The following is a 19,427-nucleotide window of genomic DNA, read 5'->3' as shown; positions in this document are numbered from 1 at the left end:
GGTGGGAGGGATGGAGGGGCCTCTTAGTGTAATAGCAATCAGTGTGTGACGGCTGGGGTGGGAGGGATGGGGGAGGGGCCTCTTAGTGTAATAGCAATCAGTGTGTGACGGCTGGGGTGGGAGGGATGGAGGGGCGCCTCTTAGTGTAATAGCAATCAGTGTGTGATGGCTGGGGTGGGAGGGATGGGGGAGGGGCCTCTTAGTGTAATAGCAATCAGTGTGTGACGGCTGGGGTGGAAGGGATAGGGAGGGACATCTTAGTGTAATAGCAATCAGTGTGTGGCGGCTGGGGTGGGAGGGATGGAGGAGGGGTCTCTTAGTGTAATAGCAATCAATGTGTGACGGCTGGGGTGGGAGGGATGGGAGGGGCCTCTTAGTGTAATAGCAATCAGTGTGTGACGGCTGGGGTGGGAGGGATGGGGGAGGGGCCTCTTAGTGTAATAGCAATCAGAGTGTGACGGCTGGGGTGGGAGGGATGGGGGAGGGGCCTCTTAGTGTAATAGCAATCAGTGTGTGACGGCTGGGGTGGGAGGGATGGAGGGGCCTCTTAGTGTAATAGAAATCAGTGTGTGATGGCTGGGGTGGGAGGGATGGGGAGGGGCCTCTTAGTGTAATAGCAATCAGTGTGTGATGGCTGGGGTGGGAGGGATGGGGAGGGACATCTTAGTGTAATAGCAATCAGTGTGTGGCGGCTGGGGTGGGAGGGATGGAGGGGCCTCTTAGTGTAATAGCAATCAGTGTGTGACAGCTGGGGTGGGCGGGATGGAGGAGGGGCCTCCTAGTGTAATAGCAATCAGTGTGTGACGGCTGGGGTGGGAGGGATGGAGGAGGGGTCTCTTAGTGTAATAGCAATCAATGTGTGACGGCTGGGGTGGGAGGGATGGGAGGGGCCTCTTAGTGTAATAGCAATCAGTGTGTGACGGCTGGGGTGGGAGGGATGGGGGAGGGGCCTCTTAGTGTAATAGCAATCAGAGTGTGACAGCTGGGGTGGGAGGGATGGAGGAGGGGCCTCTTAGTGTAATAGCGATCAGAGTGTGACGGCTGGGGTGGGAGGGATGGGGGAGGGGCCTCTTAGTGTAATAGCAATCAGTGTGTGACGGCAGGGGTGGGAGGGATGGGGGAGGGGCCTCTTAGTGTAATAGCAATCAGTGTGTGACGGCTGGGGTGGGAGGGATGGAGGGGCCTCTTAGTGTAATAGAAATCAGTGTGTGATGGCTGGGGTGGGAGGGATGGGGAGGGGCCTCTTAGTGTAATAGCAATCAGTGTGTGACAGCTGGGGTGGGAGGGATGGAGGAGGGGCCTCTTAGTGTAATAGCAATCAGTGTGTGACAGCTGGGGTGGGAGGGATGGAGGGGCCTCATAGTGTAATAGCAATCAGTGTGTGATGGCTGGGGTGGGAGGGATGGGGAGGGGCCTCTTAGTGTAATAGCAATCAGTGTGTGACAGCTGGGGTGGAAGGGATGGAGGGGCGCACTTTGGTGTCTCAGCCTTGGTGAAGTCACAATTGAAGACAAAAGCTGTGTATGATAATATACTATAATGTAAATCCCTACTCTGCCTTGTGTTATGAGCACATTAGCTCCAGTTACAGGTTGTTATTGCTATCAGTGTTGTGTATCATGTGTCAGAGGTAACGGTTGCTGCAGTTATTTGATGGTAATAGAGACTGCATTTGCTACTTTGGGGTTATTGTTGCAGCATTTGGCATTTTGGGGGCTCTTAATTATTAAAAGGTACGCTAATACTGTAGCATCAGCACCTTCTGCAGATTTCACGCACAATCTAATCCCACCATGGTCATAGTCTAATGTTCTACAATATTATTATGTATTTATATAGCACTGGCATCTAAGGCAGCACTTTACAGAGAATGTAGTCATGTCCTTGGTGGAGCTCACAATCTAATCCCGGCCATAGTCAAAGTCTAATGTCCTGCCATATCATTATTATGTAGTTATGTAGCACTTGCATATTCTGCAGCACATTACAGAGTACATAGTCATGTCACTGACTGTCCTCAGAGGAGCTCACACTCTAATCCTACCATAGTCATAGTGTAATGTCCTACCATATTATTATTATGTATGTATATAGCACTGACAGCACCTGCAGCACATTACAGAGTACATAGTCATGTCACTGACTGTCCTCAGAGGAGCTCACAATCTAATCCTACCATAGTCATAGTCTAATGTCCTACCATATTATTATTATGTATTTATATAGCACTGACATCTCCTGCAGCACATTACAGAGTACATAGTCATGTCACTGACTGTCCTCAGAGGAGCTCACAATCTAATCCTACCATAGTCATAGTCTAATGTCCTACCATATTATTATTATGTATTTATATAGCACTGACATCTCCTGCAGCACATTACAGAGTACATAGTCATGTCACTGACTGTCCTCAGAGGAGCTCACAATCTAATCCTACCATAGTCATAGTCTAATGTCCTACCATATTATTATTATGTATTTATATAGCACTGACATCTCCTGCAGCACATTACAGAGTACATAGTCATGTCACTGACTGTCCTCAGAGGAGCTCACACTCTAATCCTACCATAGTCATAGTCTAATGTCCTACCATATTATTATTATGTATTTATATAGCGCTAACATTCTCTGCCGCACATTACAGAGTACATAGTCATGTCACTGGCTGTCCTCAGAGGGGCTCACACTCTAATCCTACCATAGTTATAGTCTAATGTCCTGCCATATCATTATTATGTAGTTATGTAGCACTTGCATATTCTGCAGCACATTACAGAGTACATAGTCATGTCACTGACTGTCCTCAGAGGAGCTCACACTCTAATCCTACCATAGTCATAGTCTAATGTCCTGCCATATCATTATTATGTAGTTATGTAGCACTTGCATATTCTGCAGCACATTACAGAGTACATAGTCATGTCACTGACTGTCCTCAGAGGAGCTCACACTCTAATCCTACCATAGTCATAGTCTAATGTCCTGCCATATCATTATTATGTAGTTATGTAGCACTTGCATATTCTGCAGCACATTACAGAGTACATAGTCATGTCATGGACTGTCCTCAGAGGAGCTCACACTCTAATCCTACCATAGTCATAGTCTAATGTCCTGCCATATCATTATTATGTAGTTATGTAGCACTTGCATATTCTGCAGCACATTACAGAGTACATAGTCATGTCATGGACTGTCCTCAGAGGAGCTCACACTCTAATCCTACCATAGTCATAGTGTAATGTCCTACCATATTATTATTATGTATGTATATAGCACTGACATCTCCTGCAGCACATTACAGAGTACATAGTCATGTCACTGGCTGTCCTCAGAGGAGCTCACAGTCTAATCCTACCATAGTCATAGTGTAATGTCCTACCATATTATTACTATGTATTTATATAGCACTGACATCTCCTGCAGCACTGTACAGAGTACATAGTCATGTCACTGACTGTCCTCAGAGGAGCTCACACTCTAATCCTACCATAGTGATAGTCTAATGTCCTGCCATATCATTATTATGTAGTTATGTAGCACTGCCATCTTCTGCAGCACATTACAGAGTACATAGTCATGTCACTGACTGTCCTCAGAGGAGCTCACACTCTAATCCTACCATAGTCATAGTCTAATGTCCTGCCATATCATTATTATGTAGTTATGTAGCACTTGCATATTCTGCAGCACATTACAGAGTACATAGTCATGTCATGGACTGTCCTCAGAGGAGCTCACACTCTAATCCTACCATAGTCATAGTGTAATGTCCTACCATATTATTATTATGTATGTATATAGCACTGACATCTCCTGCAGCACATTACAGAGTACATAGTCATGTCACTGACTGTCCTCAGAGGAGCTCACACTCTAATCCTACCATAGTCATAGTCTAATGTCCTGCCATATTATTATTATGTAGTTATGTAGCACTGACATCTTCTGCAGCACATTACAGAGTACATAGTCATGTCATGGACTGTCCTCAGAGGAGCTCACACTCTAATCCTACCATAGTCATAGTGTAATGTCCTACCATATTATTATTATGTATGTATATAGCACTGACATCTCCTGCAGCACATTACAGAGTACATAGTCATGTCACTGACTGTCCTCAGAGGAGCTCACACTCTAATCCTACCATAGTCATAGTCTAATGTCCTGCCATATTATTATTATGTAGTTATGTAGCACTGACATCTTCTGCAGCACATTACAGAGTACATAGTCATGTCACTGACTGTCCTCAGAGGAGCTCACACTCTAATCCTACCATAGTCATAGTCTAATGTCCTGCCATATTATTATTATGTAGTTATGTAGCACTGACATCTTCTGCAGCACATTACAGAGTACATAGTCATGTCACTGACTGTCCTCAGAGGAGCTCACACTCTAATCCTACCATAGTCATAGTGTAATGTCCTACCATATTATTATTATGTATTTATATAGCACTGACATCTCCTGCAGCACATTACAGAGTACATAGTCATGTCACTGACTGTCCTCAGAGGAGCTCACAATCTAATCCTACCATAGTCATAGTCTAATGTCCTGCCATATCATTATTATGTAGTTATGTAGCACTTGCATATTCTGCAGCACATTACAGAGTACATAGTCATGTCACTGACTGTCCTCAGAGGAGCTCACACTCTAATCCTACCATAGTCATAGTCTAATGTCCTACCATATTATTATTATGTAGTTATGTAGCACTTGCATATTCTGCAGCACATTACAGAGTACATAGTCATGTCATGGACTGACATCCATGATGCAAATCTCCCATTTCACCACATCATTGTGGGAACACTGCTTTTCTTATGCTTTTGGGGAACATTGTCTAATTACCTTTAGGGTCACATTGCCCATCTGTGTTTTGGGAGGAAACTCTGGCCCACTGCCTCAGAGTTACATTACAGTTCACTCCGCCCACACCATGTCATAGGCATGCACATTTTTCCACCGTGACCATGGACCATTTTTTTGCGCGGTTAAGCCATGAAAAATCTGGTCACTGTACTTAACTATATTACAATAGCAAGAAAAAGATGCTGTAGCAAGACCCCAAGAGAGTGGTTTGCACCGGACATCCCAAGAATATTGCTGAACTTAAAGGAGAACTGTAGTGAAAGGTATGTGGAGGCTGTCATATTTATTTCCTTTTAAGCAATACCAGTTGCCTGGCAGCCCTGCTGATCCTCTGCCTCTAATACTATTAGCCATAGCCCCTGAACAAGCATGCAGCAGATCAGGTGTTTCTGACATTATAGTCAGATCTGACAAGACTAGCTGCATGCTTGTTTCTGGTGTTATTCAGACACTGCTGCAGCCAAATAGATCAGCAGGGCTGCCAGGCAACTGGTATTATTCAAAAGGAAATCAATATGGAAGCATCCATATTCTTCTCACTTCAGTTGTCCTTTAAACAGTTCTGTAAAGAGGAACGGTCAAATACTTTTGACCACTGTGCACGTCTGATCTGCAACTACAGGAAACGTTTGGTTGATGTTATTGCTGCCAAAGGAGGTTCAACCAGTTAGTAAATCCAAAGATTCCCATACTTTTTCCACCTCTGAATGTTTACATGGTGTGTTCAATGAAAACATGGAAACATTTAATTGTGTGGTATTAGTTTCAGCAGATTGTGATTGTCTATTGTTGTGACTTAGATAAAGATCAGAGGACATCTTATGACCAATTTCTGCCATCATTTTTCTTGCTACTGTATAATGTACCAACCGGAGATAAGAACTAGTCAGCTCTGCTAATGACTTATTAACTCTAGTCCTTGCTATGATTAGCCATTATTTCCTGCAGCTCTGTCACATGTCACTTAGCAATAAGAGACTAGGAATTTCCCAAACAAGGACATAGACGGGTGTAAAAACCAACAAAGGTCTTCCCCTTTCCCCCTGAAAGTGGTATAAAACTCAGCATTCTTCTTTGCTCTAAAAGAATATTTACAGCATATAATAGACTACCACAAAAATAAATCAATATCAGAACAGCATTCAGACAGTTAAACACAGCACTTTGTTCTTCAGTGGAAAGCTTCTTGCCTCATTAGGCAGCTTCTGGCCACATCGGCAGAGGTGGTAACATAATTTTTACTTTACGTTGCTTTGTCTGCTACAATTAGTATGTGTTACTAGTTGTGCTGAAAATGAGATCTCTCTGCTGAGAAGTGATAAGTAGATAGATTTTAATATATAAATACAGCAGCTATGCAATAAATTGCAATGGCAGCTTTCAGATCAGATAACTATACTTTGGGAACTTGTAATTTGTAGACAGACAACATTACTAGATACTAGAAGGGATTAATTATATATATATATTTTTTTTAACCTCCTTGCCGGTTTTCCCGACCTGAGCTCGGGGTAGAAAAAATAAGCTATTAGCGGTGATCCCGAGCTCAGGTTGGGGTAGGCATTGCAGAGCTTTACTTGTAGTTGTGGAGTCCCGCGCGTGATCTCGCTGCGCAGCGGGACTCCAGCCTTTCTCCCTGGCAGTGTGGGGTCTTTCCCTGGCCACCGGGATCCCCCATGTCCCCGCTATTCTTCCGGGGACCCGGCAGCCAGTTGGAGCAGCGCAGCCGTGGTGGTGGCAGCAGAGCGGTGGTGGCAGCGTGATGTCATTGGGGGCGGGGCTAATATTGAAAACGAACTTCTCTATATTAGAGAAATATAGAGAAGTTTGTTTATATGTATATTAGCGCCATCTTGTGGGCAAAGAGAAAACTGCAGCACAGGAGCCCAGGAAGGTACATTTTTTTTTATTTTGCTGCAGATCTCCCTGCCAGAATGATTTTTTTCAGGTTTTAGGGTCTGAAAGAGTGAAAAAAAATTGCACCGCTTTTAGACCCTAAAATCTGGAAAGAATCAGACCGCCAAGGAGGTTAATTAAAAATTTGTGGTGTGTGTAATTTAACTTTTCGCCTCTAGATGACGATAGAAACACTCCCTAGTTAGAGGTTTTTTTTTAAACAGCATTAAGTGACAAGGCGTATTCTGCAACAAAAAATGCCATACAATGAAAGTCTAGTCTGTCTTGGAAAAAAAAACCAATATATATTTGATTTAGGTGTCATACGTAGGGATACAGTTATTGCTGATTAAATAGGGACATAGCTAAAATGTCAAAACTGCTCTGGTTCATAAGGGGAAAACAAGGTCTGGATGTGAAGTGGTTAATTCTCATGCTAATAATTCTTTGCTGTACATTAGGTTCAGCCTGGCGCATGGCCAATCAGGTGCTCTTCCTGCTGGTTGTCCCAATCCCCACTTGAGGACAGTTTGCAATAAAGGACACCTGAAGCAAGAAGGGTATGGAAGCTGCCATATGTATTACCTGTTAAACAATACCAGTTGCTTGTCAGTCCTGCTGATCTCTTTGGCTGCAGTACTGTCTGAATCACACACCTGAAACAAGCATGCAGCTAATGCAGCCACAATTCAGTCAGAGCACCTGATCTGCATGTTGGTTCTGGGTCACCAAGGGCCACCTCCATGTCCCTCTCATTGCAGGGGTACTTTTATAATTCCACTCATCCATCTCGGGGGATGTAGACGTTTGTCCTGCAGACACCTGTCAGGAGGTCCGCATGGCTCTTCCCGGTCACAGACTCCATAGAGAACGGAGTCCGGAGTCTGGGGATGATACATATGGCCATACGCTCAGTCCTCTCTGTCACTTGTGTTTATATAGAGTCCTGAATCTCCAAGGAATGCTGACGTGATGACTTCTGCATGGGCTGCTTCCTCCGGCATGGCTGAAGTCTTCTTTCCTCAGGAAATCCTCTGTGACACAGACACATATATGAAGCCCGGAGGCATCCCTAAATCACAGTCCCTTCAGCACCTTTCTCCCACTTCCAGAGGCTGGTGAAATATTAACCGTGGCTGGCTGGCCGTCCTGCACGTTGCATTCCCTCTCTGCAGCCACGAGGCTCGCACCTTCACTGGGCTTCACCCCTCATAGCATGGACACCTGCCCAACGGAACTATAACCCTGCACCCCCTGCGGATACGGCACCCCCTGCAGATACGGCACCTCCTGCGGATACGGAACCCCCTGCGGATACGGCACCCCCTGCGGATACGGCACCCCCTGCGGATACTCACCCTCCGGGACCTTGGCTTCTGTTTGGAATGCGCGAGAAGATCCGTCTAATGCGATGGAAAATGCGGGTGCCTCACATTTGAAGATTTGGATATGGGTGTGACTGGTAGGTAGTGATTATTAGCGTCTGTGCGCCGGCTGTCACGTTATTCCCAGCTCAGGATAAGGAGATCTGCAGGAACGTCCAAGGGCAGCTATATATACTGCAGACACAGCTCTCCAATGTGACCGCATGGACAGCACTGACACATGTGAGCAGATGTGCTGTGACAATGACCCTCACACACACTCTGACATCACACGGTGACAAGTGCCACTGTGCTGCCCGTCATATGGTGGAGACTGCTTCACACCACGCAGCCTCCAGCGTATACTCTGCACTATAATACAGCACGGTGTGACAAGTGCCACTGTGCTGCCCGTCATATGCTGGAGACTGCTTCACACCACGCAGCCTCCAGCGTATACTCTGCACTATAATACAGCACGGTGTGACAAGTGCCACTGTGCTGCCCGTCATATGCTGGAGACTGCTTCACACCACGCAGCCTCCAGCGTATACTCTGCACTATAATACAGCACGGTGTGACAAGTGCCACTGTGCTGCCCGTCATATGCTGGAGACTGCTTCACACCACGCAGCCTCCAGCGTATACTCTGCTCTATAATACAGCACGGTGTGACAAGTGCCACTGTGCTGCCCGTCATATGCTGGAGACTGCTTCACACCACGCAGCCTCCAGCGTATACTCTGCACTATAATAGAGCACGGTGTGACAAGTTCCACTGTGCTGCCCCTCATATGCTGGAGACTGCTTCACACCACGCAGCCTCCAGCGTATACTCTGCTCTATAATACAGCACGGTGTGACAAGTGCCACTGTGCTGCCCGTTATATGCTGGAGACTGCTTCACACCACACAGCCTCCAGCGTATACTCTACACTATAATACAGCACGGTGTGACAAGTTCCACTGTGCTGCCCCTCATATGCTGGAGACTGCTTCACACCACGCAGCCTCCAGCGTATACTCTACACTATGATACAGCACGGTGTGACAAGTGCCACTGTGCTGCCCCTCATATGCTGGAGACTGCTTCACACCACACAGCCTCCAGCGTATACTCTACACTATAATACAGCACGGTGTGACAAGTGCCACTGTGCTGCCCGTCATATGCTGGAGACTGCTTCACAGTGCAGAGTGACCAGTATCAGGGTATACTCAGTATTATTATACAGTGCAGTGTGACCATTATCAGTGTATACTCTGTATTATTATACAGTGCGGAGTGACCAGTATCAGGGTATACTCAGTATTATTATACAGTGCAGTGTAACCATTATCAGTGTATACTCAGTATTATTATACAGTACAGTGTGGCCGTTATCAGTGTATACTCAGTATTATGATACAGTGCAGTGTGACCATTATTAGTGTATACTGTGTATTATTATACAGTGCAGTGTGACCATTATTAGTGTATACTGTGTATTATTATACAGTGTGGTGTGACCATTATCAGTGTATACTCAGTATTATTATACAGTGCGGTGTGATCATTGTCAGTGTATACTCGGTATTATTATACAGTGCAGTGTGACCATTATCAGGGTATACTCTGTATTATTATACAGTGCAGTGTGACCATTATCAGTGTATACTTGGTATTATTATACAGTGCAGCGTGACCATTATCAGTGTATACTCGGTATTATTATACAGTGCTGTGTGGCCATTATCAGTGTATACTCTGTATTATTATACAGTGCTGTGTGACCATTATCAGTGTATACTGTGTATTATTATACAGTGCTGTGTGGCCATTATCAGTGTATACTCTGTATTATTATACAGGGCAGTGTGACCATTATCAGTGTATACTCAGTATTATTATACAGTGCTGTGTGGCCATTATCAGTGTATACTCTGTATTATTATACATTGCAGTGTGACCATTATCAGTGTATACTCAGTATTATTATACAGGGCGGTGTGACCATTATCAGTGTATACTCGGTATTATTATACAGTGTGGTGTGACCATTATCAGCGTTTAATTGGTATTATTATACAGTGCAGTGTGAGCATTATCAGGGTATACTCTGTATTATTATACAGTGCAGTGTGACCATTATCAGTGTATACTCTGTATTATTATACAGTGCAGTGTGACCATTATCAGTGTATACTCTGTATTATTATACATTGCAGTGTGACCATTATCAGTGTATACTCAGTATTATTATACAGTGCGGTATGACCATTATGAGTGTATACTGTGTATTATTATACAGTGCGGTGTGGCCATTATCAGTGTATACTCAGTATTATTATACAGTGCAGTGTGACCATTATCAGTGTATACTTGGTATTATTATACAGTGTGGTGTGGCCATTATCAGTGTTTACTCAGTGTTATTATACAGTGCGGTGTGACCATTATCAGTGTATACTCGGTATTATTATACAGTGCAGTGCGACCATTATCAGTGTATACTCGGTATTATTATACAGTGCGGTGTGACCATTATCAGTGTATACTCAGTATTATTATACAGTGCGGTGTGACCATTATCAGTGTATACTCAGTATTATTATACAGTGCGGTGTGGCCATTATCAGTGTATACTCAGTATTATTATACAGTGCGGTGTGACCATTATCAGTGTATACTCAGTATTATTATACAGTGCGGTGTGACCATTATCAGTGTATACTCAGTATTATTATACAGTGCGGTGTGACCATTATCAGTGTATACTCAGTATTATTATACAGTGCGGTGTGACCATTATCAGTGTATACTCAGTATTATTATACAGTGCGGTGTGACCATTATCAGGGTATACTCAGTATTATTATACAGTGCGGTGTGGCCATTATCAGTGTATACTCAGTATTATTATACAATGCAGTGTGACCATTATCAGTGTATACTTGGTATTATTATACAGCGCAGTGTGACCATTATCAGTGTATACTCGGTATTATTATACAGTGCGGTGTGACCATTATCAGTGTATACTCAGTATTATTATACAGTGCGGTGTGACCATTATCAGTGTATACTCAGTATTATTATACAGTGCGGTGTGACCATTATCAGTGTATACTAAGTATTATTATACAGTGCAGTGTGACCATTATCAGTGTATACTGTGTATTATTATACAGTGCAGTGTGACCATTATCAGTGTATACTGTGTATTATTATACAGTGCAGTGTGACCAATATCAGTGTATACTCTGTATTATTATACAGTGCAGTGTGACCATTATCAGTGTATACTGTGTATTATTATACAGTGCAGTGTGACCATTATCAGTGTATACTCGGTATTATTATACAGTGCAGTGTGACCATTATCAGTGTATACTTTGTATTATTAAACAGTGCAGTGTGACCATTATCAGTGTATACTTGGCATTATTATACAGTGCGGTGTGACCATTATCAGTTTATACTCGGTATTATTATACAGTGCAGTGTGACCATTATCAGTGTATACTGTGTATTATTATACAGTGCAGTGTGACCATTATCAGTGTATACTCGGTATTATTATACAGTGCAGTGTGACCATTATCAGTGTATACTCGATATTATTATACAGGGCGGTGTGACCATTATCAGTGTATACTCAGTATTATTATACAGTGCAGTGTGACCATTATCAGTGTATACTTGGTATTATTATACAGTGCAGTGTGACCATTATCAGTGTATACTCGATATTATTATACAGTGCAGTGTGACCATTATCAGTGCATACTCTGTACAATTATAAAGTGCAGTGTGACCATTATCAGTGTATACTCGGTATTACTATACAGTGCGGTGTGACCATTATCCTTGTATACTCTGTATTATTATACAGTGCAGTGTGGCCATTATCAGCGCATACTCCTCTGTATTATTATACAGTGCGGTGTGATCATTATCAGTGTATGGGGAGGGTGCAGCTGCATTGGGGGAGAAGATGGCTGAACGGTTGGAGGAGATTTTAAACTAGGATCTGGGGGAGGCGGGAGGATAAAGTCTCAATACGTAGACAAGATGAGGTAAAAAGACAGTGGGAACCTATCATTATGGAGGGTGGAGAGGGGGGTGGGGACAGTGTAAAGATTAAGGAGGTTGGTAAAAATTCAAGTAGCCAATTTCATGTAAACAAAATTGGTAAATGTGGTGGTAAAAATATAAAGTGCATGGTAACCAATGCTCGGAGCCTTGCAAATAAAATAGACGAACTAGAGTTCATTCTGAATGACAAAGGCTATGACATTGTGGGAATAACCGAGACATGGATGGATGAAAGCCATGACTGGATAGCTAATTTAAAAGGATACAATGCGTTTAGGAGGGATAGAACAGGGAAAAAAGGTGGAGGGGTTTGTCTCTTTGTTAAGAATTCTCTTACAGCTGTCCTCAACGATGAGATGGAGGAAGATTGCGAAGATGTGGAGTCCGTTTGGGTAAATATTCATGGTGGAAATAAAAGTTGCCAATTGCTTATTGGGGTATGCTACAGACCACCTCATATTAATGAAGCTGCAGAACTGCGATTACTACAGCAAATTGAAAAAGCTGCAAGTAAAAATGAGGTCATAATTATGGGCGACTTCAACTTTCCAGACATTGACTGGAGTATTGAGGCTACCCATTCTGGTAAAAGCAGCAGATTTCTGGCAGCACTACAGGACAATTACTTGACTCAAATGGTAACGGAACCAACTAGGGGGAATGCGTTACTGGATCTGATCATTTCTAATAGACCAGATAATGTATCAAATGTGCAGGTTCAAGAACATTTGGGAAATAGTGATCACAACATGATAACGTTTGATCTGGTGACTGATAGGCCACGGGGCAGCGGGACCACTAAAACTATGAATTTTAGAAAAGCAAAGTTCACTCAAATTAGGCAGGCACTAAGTTTGGTGAACTGGGATAATGTACTACAAGGGGAAGACACTGAAAGGAAATGGCAAGCTTTTAAACTTATACTCAATCAATACTGTAGTATGTATATCCCATATGGAAACAAAATGTCTAGGAATAAAAAAAGGCCTCTATGGATGAATAGAAAGGTTAAAGATAAAATGAAGAGGAAAAAGAATGCCTATAAGGTCTTAAAACAGGAGGGGACCGAGGCTGCACTAAGCAATTATAAGGAGTGCAATAAAAATTGTAAAAAAGAAATTAGGCAGGCAAAGATTGAAGCTGAAAAACAAATAGCTAAGGATATCAAATCTAACCCAAAAAAGTTTTACAAGTACATTAACTCTAAAAAAAGGAAGGTTGACTGTATAGGACTCCTAAAGGATGAGGATGGGAACTCAATGGTGGATGACCAAGGTAAGGCAGAGTTATTAAATGCTTTCTTTGCTTCTGTTTTCACAAAAGAAACAGCACTGTTGCAAACTACAGAGGCAGAAGAGTCTCAATCTTCTAACTGTAATATTAAATACTTAACGCAGGAAGAAGTGAAGGCAAGACTAAATAAATTAAAAATAGACAAGGCACCTGGCCCGGATGGCATGCATCCTCAGGTCCTAAGGGAATTAAGTTCAGTTATAGATAAACCCCTTTATCTTATCTTTTGTGACTCTCTTGCAACTGGCAGAGTCCCAGTGGATTGGCGTACAGCCCACGTTTTCCCATTATTTAAGAAGGGCAAAAAATCTGATCCAGGAAATTATAGACCTGTAAGTTTAACATCAGTTGTATGCAAACTATTTGAGGGGTTACTAAGAGATACTATACATGACTTCATAGTAGAAAATAATCTTATTTCTCAGCATCAACATGGGTTTACTAAAGACAGGTCCTGTTTGACTAACATGCTCAGCTTTTATGAGGTAGTGAATGCTAATATGGATATTGGGAATGCTGTAGATGTGATATACTTGGACTTTGCAAAGGCCTTCGACACTGTTCCCCACAAAAGTCTGGTGCAAAAGTTGAGGATGCAAGGACTGGGGAAGAGTCTGTGTTCATGGATAGGGAACTGGCTAATGGACAGAAAACAAAGAGTTGTGGTCAATAGATCGTACTCAAAATGGGAGACTGTTAGCAGTGGGGTCCCACAGGGGTCTGTTCTGGGTCCAGTGCTCTTCAATTTATTTATTAATGACCTAGTAGATGCAGTAGTGAGCAATGTTGCTATTTTTGCAGATGATACAAAATTGTGCAGAATCATCAACTCTCAGGAAGATAGTGTCATATTGCAACAGGATCTGGATAGGATGGCTATATGGGCACATACATGGCAGATGAAATTCAATGTTGACAAATGTAAGGTCATGCATTTTGGACGTACTAATGGTCTAGCACCATACAAAATAAATGGGATACAGTTGGGGACATCAAACTTGGAGAAGGACTTAGGAGTACTCATTGACAACAAGTTAAATAATCGTACTCAATGCCAAGCAGCTGCAGCTAAAGCTAACAAAATTTTGGGATGCATTAAAAGGGAAATAAAAACTCGAGATGCTAGCATAATATTGCCCCTGTTTAACTCTCTAGTAAGGCCACATCTGGAATATGGAATTCAGTTCTGGGCACCACATTACAAAAAAGATATTGCAGTTTTAGAGCAGGTGCAGAGACGAGCAACAAAATTGATGCGTGGGATGGAAGGTCTCACTTATCGAGAAAGGTTAGATAAACTGGGTTTATTTAGTCTAGAGAAAAGACGCCTTAGAGGGGATCTAATTAACATGTATAAATACATCAGAGGGCAATATAATACCTTGGCGGATGAGCTTTTTGTCCCTAGGCCTTCTCAAAGGACTAGAGGACATGATCTGCGCATGGAGGAAAAACGTTTTAACCATTTATTTAGGAAAGGGTTCTTTACAGTAAGAGTGATTAAGATGTGGAATGCATTGCCACAGGAAGTCGTTATGGCAAACTCTATACCTGCATTTAAAGGGGGCTTAGATGCTTTCCTTGCGTTGAAAGACATCCATGGCTACAATTACTAGGTAATGCCTAATGATGTTGATCCAGGGATTTTATCTGATTGCCATCTGGAGTCGGGAAGGAATTTTTCCCTTTAGGGGCTAATTGGACCATGCCTTGTAAGGGTTTTTTCGCCTTCCTCTGGATCAACAGGGATATGTGAGGGAGCAGGCTGGTGTTGTACTTTATACTGGTTGAACTCGATGGACGTATGTCTTTTTTCAACCAAAATAACTATGTATGTAACTATGTATACTCTGTATTATTATACAGTGCAGTGTGACCATTATAAGTGTATACTTGGTATTATTATACAGGGCGGTGTGACCATTATCAGTGTATACTCAGTATTATTATACAGTGCGGTGTGACCATTATCAGTGTATACTGTGTATTATTATACAGTGCAGTGTGACCATTATCAGTGTATACTTGGTATTATTATACAGTGCAGTGTGACCATTATCAGTGTATACTCTGTATTATTATACAGTGCAGTTTGACCATTATCAGTGTATACTTGGTATTAATATACAGTGCAGTGTGACCAATATCAGTGTATACTCAGTATTATTATACAGTGAAGTGTGATAATTATCAGTGTTTACTCGGTATTATTATACAGTGCGGTGTGACCATTATCAGTGTATACTTGGTATTATTATACAGTGCGGTGTGACCGTTATCAGTGTATACTCGGTATTTTTATACAGTGCAGTGTGACCATTATCAGTGCATACTCTGTACAATTATAAAGTGCAGTGTGACCATTATCAGTGTATACTCTGTATTACTATACAGTGCGGTGTGACCATTATCCTTGTATACTCTGTATTATTATACAGTGCAGTGTGGCCATTATCAGCGCATACTCCTCTGTATTATTATACAGTGCAGTGTGACCATTATCAGTGTATACTCGGTATTATTATACAGTGCGGTGTGATCATTATCAGTGTATACTCTGTATTATTATACAGTGCAGTGTGACCATTATCAGTGTATACTTGGTATTATTATACAGGGCGGTGTGACTATTATCAGTGTATACTCAGTATTATTATACAGTGCAGTGTGACCATTATCAGTGTATACTCGGTATTATTATACAGTGCGGTGTGATCATTATCAGTGTATACTCTGTATTATTATACAGTGCAGTGTGACCATTATCAGTGTATACTTGGTATTATTATACAGGGCGGTGTGACTATTATCAGTGTATACTCAGTATTATTATACAGTGCAGTGTGACCATTATCAGTGTATACTCTGTATAATTATACAGTGCAGTGTGACCATTATCAGTGTATACTGTGTATTATTATACAGTGCAGTGTGACCATTATCAGCGTATACTCTGTATTATTATACAGTGCAGTGTGACCATTATCAGTGTATACTGTGTATTATTATACAGTGCAGTGTGACCATTATCAGCGTATACTCAGTATTATTATACAGTGCGGTGTGACCATTATCAGTGTATACTGTGTATTATTATACAGTGCAGTGTGACCATTATCAGTGTATACTTGGTATTATTATACAGTGCAGTGTGACCATTATCAGTGTATACTCTGTATTATTATACAGTGCAGTTTGACCATTATCAGCGTATACTTGGTATTAATATACAGTGCAGTGTGACCAATATCAGTGTATACTCAGTATTATTATACAGTGAAGTGTGATAATTATCAGTGTTTACTCGGTATTATTATACAGTGCGGTGTGACCATTATTAGTGTATACTCGGTATTATTATACAGTGCAGTGTGACCATTATCAGTGTATACTGTGTATTATTATACAGTGCAGTGTGACCATTATCAGTGTATACTCAGTATTATTATATAGTGCAGTTTGACCATTATCAGTGTATACTCGGTATTATTATACAGTGCAGTGTGACCATTATCAGTGTATACTCTGTACAATTATAGAGTGCAGTGTGACCATTATCAGTGTATACTCGTTATTATTATACAGTGCGGTGTGACCATTATCCTTGTATACTCTGTATTATTATACAGTGCAGTGTGACCATTATCAGTGTATACTTGGTATTATTATACAGTGCAGTGTGACCATTATCAGTGTATACGCGATATTATTATACAGGGCGGTGTGACCATTATCAGTGTATACTCGGTATTATTATACAGTGCGGTGTGACCATTATCAGTGTATACTTGGTATTATTATACAGTGCGGTGTGACCATTATCAGTGTATACTTGGTATTATTATACAGTGCAGTGTGACCAATATCAGTGTATACTCAGTATTATTATACAGTGCAGTGTGACCATTATTAGTGTATACTGTGTATTATTATACAGTGCAGTGTGACCATTATCATTGTATACTCGGTATTATTATACAGTGCAGTGTGACCATTATCAGTGTATACTCGGTATTATTATACAGTGCAGTGTGACCATTATCAGTGTATACTCAGTATTATTATACAGTGCAGTGTGACCATTATCAGTGTATACTCTGTATTATTATACAGTGCAGTGTGACCATTATCAGTGTATACTCGGTATTATTATACAGTGCAGTGTGACCATTATCATTGTATACTCGGTATTATTATACAGTGCAGTGTGACTATTATCAGTGTATACTCAGTATTATTATACAGTGCAGTGTGACCATTATCAGTGTATACTCTGTATTATTATACAGTGCAGTGTGACCATTATCAGTGTATACTCGGTATTATTATACAGTGCAGTGTGACCATTATCAGTGTATACTCAGTATTATTATACAGTGCAGTGTGACCATTATCAATGTATACTCAGTATTATTATACAGTGCAGTGTGATCATTATCAGTGTATACTTGGTATTATTATACAGTGCAGTGTGACCATTATCAGTGTATACTCTGTATTATTATACAGTGCAGTGTGACCATTATCAGTGTATACTCAGTATTATTATACAGTGCAGTGTGACCATTATCAGGGTATGCTCAGTATTATTATACAGTGCAGTGGGACCATTATCAGTGTATACTCGGTATTATTATACAGGGCGGTGTGACCATTATCAGTGTGTACTCGGTATTATTATACAGTGCGGTGTGACCATTATCAGTGTATACTTGGTAATATTATACAGTGCGGTGTGACCATTATCAGTGTATACTCGGTATTATTATACAGTGCAGTGTGGCCATTATCAGCGCATACTCCTCTGTATTATTATACAGTGCAGTGTGACCATTATCAGTGTATACTCAGTATTATTATACAGTGCAGTGTGACCATTATCAGTGTATACTCGTTATTATTATACAGTGCGGTGTGACCATTATCCTTGTATACTCTGTATTATTATACAGTGCAGTGTGACCATTATCAGTGTATACTTGGTATTATTATACAGTGCAGTGTGACCATTATCAGTGTATACTCGATATTATTATACAGGGCGGTGTGACCATTATCAGTGTATACTCAGTATTATTATATAGTGCAGTGTGACCATTATCAGTGTATACTCGGTATTATTATACAGTGCAGTGTGACCAATATCAGTGTATACTCAGTATTATTATACAGTGCAGTGTGACCATTATTAGTGTATACTGTGTATTATTATAGAGTGCAGTGTGACCATTATCATTGTATACTCGGTATTATTATACAGTGCGGTGTGACCATTATCAGTGTATACTCAGTATTATTATACAGTGCAGTGTGACCATTATCAGTGTATACTCAGTATTATTATACAGTGCAGTGTGACCATTATCAGTGTACACTCGGTATTATTATACAGTGCGGTGTGGCCATTATCAGTGTACACTCGGTATTATTATACAGTGCAGTGTGACCAATATCAGTGTATACTCAGTATTATTATACAGTGCAGTGTGACCATTATTAGTGTATACTGTGTATTATTATACAGTGCAGTGTGACCATTATCATTGTATACTCGGTATTATTATACAGTGCGGTGTGACCATTATCAGTGTATACTCAGTATTATTATACAGTGCAGTGTGACCATTATCAGTGTATACTCAGTATTATTATACAGTGCAGTGTGACCATTATCAGTGTACACTCGGTATTATTATACAGTGCGGTGTGGCCATTATCAGTGTATACTCAGTATTATTATACAGTGCAGTGTGATCATTATCAGTGTATACTCGGTATTATTATACAGTGCAGTGTGATCATTATCAGTGTATACTCGGTATTATTATACAGTGCAGTGTGACCATTATCAGTGTATACTCGGTATTATTATACAGTGCAGTGTGACCATTATCAGTGTATAC

General features: G+C 41.3%; 1 protein-coding gene across 3 annotated transcripts in view; it reads left to right on the top strand.

Annotated features, from left to right (window-relative positions):
• EPO (erythropoietin) overlaps positions 1 to 19,427 on the top strand; it is a 105,634-nt gene that overhangs the window by 31,003 nt on the left and 55,204 nt on the right. The window contains exon 1 of one of the 3 annotated variants that reach the window (XM_068273859.1): positions 7,972 to 8,251. The exons of the other annotated variants lie outside the window; for them this stretch is intronic. Coding sequence (XP_068129960.1) covers positions 8,239 to 8,251 — 13 coding nt within the window. The 5' untranslated portion in view covers positions 7,972 to 8,238. Of the gene's footprint in view, positions 1 to 7,971; positions 8,252 to 19,427 lie in introns of those variants that run through there. 3 annotated transcript variants of the gene reach the window in all.

Source organism: Hyperolius riggenbachi, chromosome 3 (genome assembly GCF_040937935.1).
Source record: "Hyperolius riggenbachi isolate aHypRig1 chromosome 3, aHypRig1.pri, whole genome shotgun sequence".
NCBI lineage: Eukaryota > Metazoa > Chordata > Amphibia > Anura > Hyperoliidae > Hyperolius > Hyperolius riggenbachi.
The sequence above is the reverse complement of the archived record's forward strand: the minus strand, read 5'-3'. Positions and strand labels throughout refer to the sequence as shown.